The sequence below is a fragment of the Spinacia oleracea genome, chromosome 5 (assembly GCF_020520425.1).
Source record: "Spinacia oleracea cultivar Varoflay chromosome 5, BTI_SOV_V1, whole genome shotgun sequence".
Lineage (NCBI taxonomy): Eukaryota > Viridiplantae > Streptophyta > Magnoliopsida > Caryophyllales > Amaranthaceae > Spinacia > Spinacia oleracea.
Window position 1 is genome coordinate 74,596,486 of NC_079491.1, and position 10,460 is coordinate 74,606,945.

At 37.8% G+C, this 10,460-nt stretch overlaps 1 protein-coding gene across 1 annotated transcript; it reads right to left on the bottom strand.

The window, feature by feature from the left end:
- Positions 1-725: 725 nt before the first annotated feature.
- Positions 726-8,578, bottom strand: LOC130461611 (protein ENHANCED DISEASE RESISTANCE 2-like; the record flags this gene model as incomplete). Its single annotated transcript, XM_056829766.1, has 13 exons — positions 726-941; positions 2,811-3,064; positions 3,158-3,197; positions 3,274-3,506; positions 4,653-4,808; positions 4,961-5,032; positions 5,117-5,181; positions 5,369-5,464; positions 6,806-6,906; positions 6,991-7,031; positions 7,123-7,236; positions 7,328-7,392; positions 8,316-8,578. Coding segments are annotated over 13 exons (1,599 nt in total), but the record flags the coding sequence as incomplete, so codon positions are not given.
- Between the last annotated feature and the right edge of the window lie 1,882 nt (positions 8,579-10,460).

Sequence of the window (10,460 nt, forward strand, 5' to 3'; positions counted from 1 at the left end):
CATAGAAAGGTTCTGGGAAGTCGAAGTACAAGTCATCCTCTCCTTCTTTCACGAATTGCCCATTGAGTGTGAGTTAATGAGGAGGTATTTTGAATTGAACTTTGCCGGCTCGACGGGCCTTTAGCTTAGCCTTTTGCTTCTTGTCATCAAACTTAGTCGGCTTGTATCCCAGTCCGCAACAGTTGGTCTGTCCTTGGGCCTTTAAATGAGATTCGGTGGGCTTTTAGACCCCTGTTGCAGCGTACATCGTATGCTGCAACTGGGGGGCCTGCAACAAGTCTGAACTTGTTGCAGCGTACAATGTTCGCTGCAAAAAGTGATTTGTTGCAGCGGGCTTTTAGATGTACGCTGCAACAAGTGCCAAAAAATTGGCAAAATTTTGGACTTGTTGCAGCGTACATATATATGTACGCTGCAAAAGACTCAACTTTTTGCAGCGTACATTTATTTGTACGCTGCAACAAGTCTGAATTACTCAATTTTTTGCAGCGTACATTTATTTGTACGCTGCAACAAGTCTGAATTTTTGCGAAATTTTTTTCCCTTGTTGCAGCGTACAACATATATGTATGCTGCAAAAAAGCACTTTTGGCGGGAAAATTCTAATTTTGTTTAGGGATACCTAGAGTGCCTTGCACCAAATATAGAAACCTGTCAAAACAATAATAGAATAACGCAACCTGTATAACAAATATAAAAACAACAACTGGAGTTTTGTATACTATATATCCCAAAACCAAAGTGCACATATTACATTTAAATATATGTTCCAATTTCAACATAAACATACATTTTAATATAAAATTTATTCTATAACAACTAAACCAACTCGATCAAGCGCGCTAAAGCCAATAATAAATACTTGTTGGTAAAAAACTTAGCCCATTGCTCACGAACCACATCAAATTCCTCGCATAAGGCGCAATCCTCGGAGTGTAGACCTTTACAAAAACAGAAATTTAAATTAAACATTAGATTAAATACAAATTAAATATCACATTTTAACATTCAAGAAACTAATGACAATGTCCTAATAGTCTAAAATGAGTCCTTAGGTTCTTTAGTTCAAAGTTGGGAGCGAAAATGTCATTTTAGCCTAAATATGACCTATAACGACCCAATGAGCCTATAGGTGCATAAATAGATTGGAACGAGTCTTAGATCGTTAAAATTATGCATATTAAACATGTAATAAGTTTTAAATGAGTCCTTAGGTTCTTTATTTTAAAGTTGGGAGCGAAAATGCCTTATTTTAGCCTAGATATGACCTATAACGATCAAACAAGCATTAAATGGGTATAAGTAGATTAGAATAAGTCCTAGAAACTCAAAACTAAGCTTATTAATCATATAATAATTTAAAAACGAGTCCTTAGGTTCTTAAGTTCAAAGTTGGGAGCGAAAATGTCATTTTAGCCTAAATATGACCTAAAACGACACAATGAGCCTTAAATATGCATAAATGGATTGGAACGAGTCTTATAAAGTTAAAATTATGCATATTAAACATGTATTAAGTTTAAAATGCGTGCTTAGGTTCTTTATTTTAAAGTTAGGAGCGAAAATGCCTCATTTTAGCCTAAATATGACCTATAACTATCAAACAAGCATTAAATGTGCATAAACAGATTAGAATAAGTCTTAGAAACTTAAACTAAGCATATTTATCATATAATAAGTTTAAAATGAGTCATTAGGTTCTTAAGTTCAAAGTTGGGAGCGAAAATGTCATTTTAGCCTAAATATGACCTATAACGACACAATGAGCCTTAAATGTGCATAAATGGATTGGAATAAGTCCTAGAAAGTTAAAACTAGAATATAAAACATTTAGTAGGTTTAAAATGAGTCCTTAGGTTCTTTAGTTCATAGTTGGGAGCGAAAATGTCATTTTAGCCTAAATATGACCTACAACGACCTAATGAGCCTTAAAGGTGCATAAATAGATTGGAACGAGTCTTATAAAGTTAAAATTATGCATATTAAACATGTATTAAGTTTAAAATGAGTGCTTAGGTTCTTTATTTTAAAGTTAGGAGCGAAAATGCCTCATTTTAGCCTAAATATGACCTATAACTATCAAACAAGCATTAAATGGGTATAAGTAGATTAGAATAAGTCTTAGAAACTTAAAACTAAGCATATTTATCATATAATAAGTTTAAAATGAGTCATTAGGTTCTTAAGTTCAAAGTTGGGAGCGAAAATGTCATTTTAGCCTAAATATGACCTATAACGACACAATGAGCCTTAAATGTGCATAAATGGATTGGAATGAGTCCTAGAAAGTTAAAAATAAGCATATAAAACATTTAGTAAGTTTAAAATGAGTCCTTAGGTTCTGATCATGGCATATACTTGAAAAGGCAAACATTTAATCACTAATCTAAAGATGAAGATTGAATAGTACATCTAATAAGGAATCAATAGATCACAGACCCCTATAAACACTAAAATTAATTCAAAAAACAGGAGGAGTTCAAATAAATAGATACCCACTGTGACATTTAAATTGTAAGATGTATGCTGCATAAATTTACTTTTGAACTTTGTATAGTAAGTTTACAAATACGGAAGTCAATGACCGAAGTCTCCACATCATCCATATAAATAGAGGGTGGCCCATGCTCAAAACTCTCTTCCAAACCTCTTCTACCCAAACACTTCCAAGTCCCAATAGCTTTTTGAAATGGTCAAACCTCTAATTCACCTCAATAAGCTCTTTTTTCTCCATACCTCTTTTAACAAAACACCCCTTACTTCTGTATCAATAAAGGGAAATGAGAAAAGGCAGATTTTAAAAGTCTCACCTGTGCTGCACAGCCTGGACGTCTAGCAACATGGTCCATCCGACTTGAATTCTTGAACCAATCAACAGCAACAAGATCCATTAAAGGTTTCCCTGCTGGAACCTTTGACTTGTCACGACAGAATTTTTTGCTGCGAACCTTGAAGTTATTTCCATCAGATATTCTCCAGCAATTGCGAGCATTTTCATTGTCGTCTCGTCGCAAAGTTCCCGAGAACATAGTTGAATCAATCTGATCGGTTGGTTCTTCAACAGCTTCAAACACAAAGGGAGCTGTTAAATTTATGCTTGAATAAAAATATTGCAGTTACAAAATAAATGAGGGAAAGTGGATAAAGCAATGCCTACCGGTTATCTTGACTTCATTCTCAGGCGGAGAGCGGTAACCCTACAAGATTTCCAACCACAGTTAAAGAGCATTCAGACACCCAAGAAAAACGTTTACCTAGCAATCTAGTACAAACCTCTTGCTCTGCCTCGGGTATTTGATAATCCTCATCTTCATCAGAGTCTTCATCCATCATGACAGAGTTTCTATTCGGAACAATATTCCGATCAGGAGAACAAGGATGAATGGATGGATCCTGAAACTTTTGGTTCTTTCGTGAAGGCATAGATGCTGAGGTCATGTTGACCATAACTGGAATTCTGGGGGTAGCAATCCTTTCATCAGTTTGAGAAAAGTATTCACGCAACCCTGTCAGAGTAGTAGGGAGATTAAACAACTAATAACATAAACACATTTTAGGGAAAAGAGGCAGAAGTCCCTTGGCGCGCAACAAAAGAACTAATACTCTTCAATGAACAGATGGTTGGTCATCATTCTTACATTTCCAAGTAAATGATTTTGCACAACGTTTTATTTTAAATTGACAAAGGCACCTCGATGCAAACTTCCTACCAATTCCAATATGCAACCTGGCTAGCAACATAATGTATTTATCTTTCTTAATTATACCCAACTATCTGGTTCTATATCTTTCAGCAACAATTTTTCAGAGAAGCGTAAAAAACATAAGAGTAGAAATGTCAGCATCTAGTACATAACAACTAGATTACTGTTCGGCCCAATTCTGCATGCAATCCTAGCTTCTACTGCCAAATACCAACCCATTTTATTTTATACAAGTTATGCTACACAAAACTAATGAATTATCCGTAGAAAAAATCAGTAAGGCCAGCACAAGATATAGGTGGAAAGAATGTCCAGAGCCGGTTCAAGAACTTATAGATAATAAAGCAACTACAAACATAAAAGGCAGGACAGCAGGAGCAGTATCAGAGTGCAAGAAGTCAACTGCAGAGGGCTACCAAATATTGGGGTCGTAATTTATAATAAAATAAATTAATTATTGTGAATTAGTGTAGCAATTTAGAGTTTCTGCAAAATAGGCGTATGTGGGGTGGCTTTTGAAAGTTCAATATGGGCCTCTTTTATCCATACAAACTAACCTTCATTCAATTCCCCTTGCCCCCTTTTTTCAACTCCGTCATTCTCAAATATTTGAAGCGTTTCTTTCATTTCCAAGATATGTCTCCTGCCTTCATAACTCTATGCTTTATTGAACTCCAATTTTCTAAATAATTCCCAAAATCCCTTAAATTGCAACCCACTGGCAATTACGGAATACATATCCAATTCAATTCACGTCACGACCATTACTGATAAATCGAAGAAAGCAATTCTAAGAGATTTTATATTTTTTTGGGATTGGAAATGTTTTCCTATATTTAAGTTAAGTTGCAAAAGAGCTTAATAATAGTTGAGCCAGACCTGATAAAAGGATTAGCAACAAAAGAAAAAGAAAAATTAAGAAATTGAAATTTCCAAACAGGAGCTCACCAGCAACACTGTTCAACACTTGAAGGAGGCAGTGCTGCTGAAATGATGAGACATAGCCCACACCCCATCCTTTCAGATCAACTTGCATAAGGTGCTGCACTTGTGATCTGGGCCTCCCATTTCGTGATTTTAGAGGAGAAATGTTGAACCCACCGCCTGAAATATTGTAAAACAATGTTAACCTATCAATAAATTGGAAAACAAACTGAACAATAGTTGTATTTAAAAACAGAGGGAACTCAATTACGAAATGTATCAAAACCAAGAGTAAGCAGAAAACCAATTAATAAAAGAAATCTATAAATTACTTTCAAGATGGGCTCGCACAAATCCTGGCTGAGGACCACAGTTCTCATGCACCCTCGAGCGGAACAACACAACTGCATCATAACAAAATACAATGAGGGGACAAAAGAGGAGTGTGAAGGTGAAGCTGAAGGAGAATCTGAAGGTAATAAACTAACCATAACTTCCATCATCATTACGTCGCCAATAACGTACATAGCAGAGGTCACGAGGCCATACAAACCTGAAAAATCACAGATTGCTAAATTAATATAAAGATCCTTTTACTTCATAAATGTCATACGAATGCGGAAAAACTACAAAATATATCCCATCTCCTTTCTCCATTAAAAACAATAAGTTAATCTTTAGCAGAATATTAATCATTATGCTACATCGAAATGCAGAAAAATTACAGGAGAAAAACTTACATAGAAAACCAGTCAAGCTGAAGTCTGTGATATATAATAGCAGTATGTCCATCCACCTCCTCAACTAAACTACCATACTGGAAAGAGCAATCCCATCTGGATAACCACGTAAAGGTAAAACCACGCCAGACTATAAGAAACCAGTGCAAAAATCATCAACAGTGGATGTGTCAACTCAAGCACAAATATCCAGAAACTTCCAATTAGAGTAGCCGAAAGCACATGGAGCTCCAACCCACGAGAAAACAAATAATTGATAAGATCTAAGTATCTAACCATGCCCTGACTCTTAACTGTTATTGGCCAGGCACCCATCCTCAGCAAAGCAGCAATAGCATGAAAATGAAATCGAAGCTGAGGTATGGGTGAATAAAGGAAATAGGAGGGACAATTATCTGATCAAAATCAGAAACTTAAAAATATTACGAAAAGGAACAAATTCTGCTACAATGAAAGGCAGTAAATTACAGACTTTTCACAGTATTGAGTATATTGGACAACACATATTCTGAAGAAGAATAAACAATAAACTATCACGAACTAAGTCCTTACTGTAAGCACTTAACATGTAAGAGGAGTTGAGGTTTAAGCTACGCCAGGGCGGAGTATGCAGAAAAAGAACTGCAGGTATAAGATTCAGGGATCTTTCCTTACATGTCCCCAACTAGATGCTATTTTGTGTTATGAACAATTATGTTAAGACAGACCTGCAAGTTTACAGAGGCCATATAACGACATGTGATCATATGGTGACAGACAAGCTGCTATTAAACAAGCACGAGACAACGAGAAAAAACAATTAGCAGACACAAGATGAAAAACTGTTTAATGATACCAGGATTTGAGTACAATTGCAAAAACTTCAAACAACAGCCAATATTACCAATGAAGAGGCTTTTAGTGCAAAAAAAATTTAAAACGTGACATGTTTGTGTGGTATCTCATAGGGAAGATGCTGTGTGCCTGTGTTGCTATTTATTTCCTCCCAGTGATTCTATGAGATTTTACAAAAATCTTCATTTGAAATTCAAATGTTAAGCATCCAAGAACATGTCGCAATAGATGTATATATCTGATGGTGTAAGATTGAATTAATACTTCATCATAAGTGAAAATGCCACATTACGCCAATGCAACTAAAGAAGTCCCCACCCTAAGTAGAGTGGAAGGAGCTCAGATGACACAACCGCTACAGTGAAAGATGCAAATTATAGTCATGAAATTGAAAAGCAGGAAATCCGAATCAAGCCATACATGCACAATGTGATTTTAATTTTTCCTATCTTTTCTCCAGGGTGGGCTATTGGGGCCAATAGGAATTGCATCACATGAGCGAGAGCTTGGGAGAATGAATTCCGTGGCAGATTTTCCCATGGCGTGAATATCAAAGCACTTTATCGTTATAATGAAAATTCATGGCTGAGATTCGTTACTTACTCAAATCTTGTCCCATCCATACTCATTATAAGTTCAAATATATCTTCACAAGCAGCATCAACAACTCCTACAGCCCTCATTGCTCTGCTGCAACTCCTCGGCTGTATAAAAGAAATTTTGCATGATATACAAATAACAGAGAAAGTTGAACCATCATACTTCGAAAACAACATGAAATTACATACAAGGTAATCAACTTCAGAAAGCTCTTCAAAAATACGAAGCCCTGCAATTGCAGAAATAAGATATTATCAATATCAGGTACCAGCCACGTTATAAGAGGAAGTAGTTGATTTCTTCAATATTACAACAATTACCATTTTGACATTGAAGAAGACGCCAATGCTTCCGAGAAAAGACTTGAGTATTAGCACTTTGGGATAGATCCGAGTCAATTTCACGGGTCCAGTCCAATATAGCCTCTGGAGGTCCTGGAAGATAATAGAGTAAAATAGTAAATGGTACAGACCAAGATAAGCACAAGTTCCTTTATAGTTACTATGAGGTGAAAAGAGCACTAACCATTCCCAATTGTCGTTCTCCTCAATAAATTAGAACCATTCTCCTCATCTTCCTGGGCACTATGCCTGCAAGGGTTCAAGGAACATAGTGTTCAGAAATACACAGTTGCACTGACCAGAGTGTTCAGAAATGTGGATATACCATCTCAAAAACGCAGAGTTTTACATTCTTCTGCCCAGATTAAAAAAAGAAAAACCAATTGACCCCCCCTCCCCCCAACTCTTCCTCGACAAAGAAAAGAAGGGATGGTATGAGTAAATGAGTTAGTCAGAAACTGTCATTAAAATAACCACATTTGTAACTTCTGGCAGTTGTTAAAAGGGTAATTGAGGCGTCACATTATAAAGTATTTAAATTTTCTGCGCAATTGTGTCTCATAAAGAATACAGCTTTAAGGCAGAAGGAAACATCTCCTACTCAGGTGAATTTTCTTATATATCTTTCCATAGTCAAATTTTTACAGGCAACAGCCATAGAAACAGACATGTTGCTAACTTATATGTGTATTATGGGCCACAAATAAGGGGATATAACAAGATAACACTGTCAAAGACAAGGATAGCAAGATACCACTTATACGTGTATTATGGGCCATAAATAAGGGATATAACAGGATGGATATCTTGATACTTCATTATAAAACGGATAATGTAAAATTTCAAGAAAGGCCAAATCTAACACCTGGACACGTACCCATGTCCAGCACCAGAAATCCGAGACTGAACAGCATAGGGTTACACTAGAAATCAGATATTCTTGAACACAGTGTTGCAATCAAGATTTTGTATGAAGTAATGAATGATTAAAAACCCATAAACATCATTTGAACAAACCCTAAGAAACCCATAAATCATCGAACTCAAAACTATGTGATTTTGTCAATCATAAACCTAAAATTGAACCCTAATCTGAAAACGAAAATCAAAAACTAAAATTGAACCCTAATCTGAAAACGAAAATAAAAAACGAAAATAGAAATTGAACACACCATACCGAAACCACCGGAACCACGACGCCGAGCAACCACCGGAACCACGACGCGACGGGGAGATGCTGAACCCCCGGCCGACCAAGAATATATCTTTCAGTGACAGGCCGCGCGAGAATTGAACGGGATGGGGGAGATGAGGCGAGAACACCACACACCGGCGAAGACAGCGACGCAGGGCTGAGCAACGCTTGGGTTCGACGGCGACGCAGGGCTGAGTTCGACGGCGACGCAGGGCTGAGTTCGACGGCTTCTTGGATATTTGTTTAAAGGGAAAAAGCTTGGAGCTAGAAGAGAAGGAACAACGTATGTTTGAGCCCGCTCGTTTGAGCGCGGTTTGTTGCAACCTAGGAAAGTAAAAGATTTTGAAACGCGGACTTGTTGCAGCGGGCAATAACATGTACGCTGCAATAAAGTCGGGTTGTTGCTGCGGGCTTTTATTTTGTACGCTGCAACAAATACATTTGCTGCGAACAACTAAAATGTACGCTGCGATAACCCTTTAAAGGGTTTGACCCGCGTTGACCGACTGGTTGTTGAAGCGTATTTATACATGTACGCTGCAACAAGGGGGCTGCAACAGGGGTTTTTTCTACTAGTGGAGAGCTGATAACATATCCGAGTAACTTGCCTGACGTTACCCCGAATGAGCACTTTTGAGGATTGAGCCTCATGTTGTATTGTCTGAGCCTGTTGAAAAACTTTCGAAGTACCGAGGTATGCTCGTGTCGTTCTTTGGATTTGACAATCATGTCATCGACATATACCTCGATTTCCTTGTGAATCATATCGCTCATGATGATTGTGGCTGTTCTTTGATACGTTGCTCCTGCGTTGTTTAGTCCGAACGGCATAACTGTATAGCAATATGTACCCCACTGAGTGATGAAGGTTGTCTTCTCCATGTCCTCCTCTGCCATGGGAATCTGATTGTAGCCTGCATACCCGTCCATAAAAGAGAGTAAGGCGTGATTTGCGGTGTTGTCGACCAAGATGTCGATGTGAGGCAATGGAAATTGTCTTTAGGGTTGGCCCTGTTAAGATCCCTGTAGTCCACACACATTCTTACTTTGCCATCTTTCTTTGGAACTGGGACGACATTTGCGATCCATTCTGGATATTTTGCTTCTCGAATAAACCCGGCCTCTAGTTGCTTGGAGACCTCTTCTTGAATTTTGAGGGAAACATCCGGTTTTATGCGACGGAGTTTCTGCTTGATGGGTTTTGAACCTGGAATAAGGGGAATTGTATGCTGACCGATGCTTGGATCAACCCCTGGCATATCATGATAGGACCATGCGAAGACGTCTACATACTCTGAAAGTAGCTTGATAAGATCGTCCCGCTCTGCTTGAGAAAGAGTTAAACCAATCTGAACTAGTTTTGAGTCACCGTTGTTAGAAAGGTTAATTTTTTCTGTTTCCTCAATTATGGGCGTCCTGTTTTCATGATTTTCGATAGCTTTTAGAAATTCAAAGCCAGTTTCTTGTAAAGCAAAGTTGTTTGGATTAGGATTGTGTTTTGAATTAGGACTCGAAGAGTAAGTAGAAATTGAAGTGTTATTGAAATCAGCAATCATTACATCGACTGTTTTGACTTGAAGCTCGGCCTTTAGAGGCTCTTGATTGATGCAAGACTCTAGTTCTAGACACTTAGATTCATTGCTAGACTCAGATCCAGACTCATCCTCAGACTCGGACTCGCTCATCATAGATCCTTCGCCCACAGTAATCTTGAACATTTTTTCATTTAGAGCAGTTATCTTGAGAGACTTTCTCCAGCCATTGACCATCTTCTCGCTTGGAGTAATTAGCTTAGATGGGTCAAAATCTTCGATTTGAGTGATCATTTGAACCATGGCGTCTTTGGAAATGATTGGGGTTATTTCCTGGCCAAATAGCAGACCAAAAGCTGATGAGTCAAGGCATTCAGGGGAAGCCTTGTCTTGTATTGGAGGAGCATCCTCTAGAAAGTGACAGTCTTGAAAGATCTCGAATCCAGGGTAAATGATCCCCTTTGAAGAGTCATAGAAAGGTTCTGGGAAGTCGAAGTACAAGTCATCCTCTCCTTCTTTCACGAATTGCCCATTGAGTGTGAGTTAATGAGGAGGTATTTTGAATTGAACTTTGCCGGCTCGACGGGCCT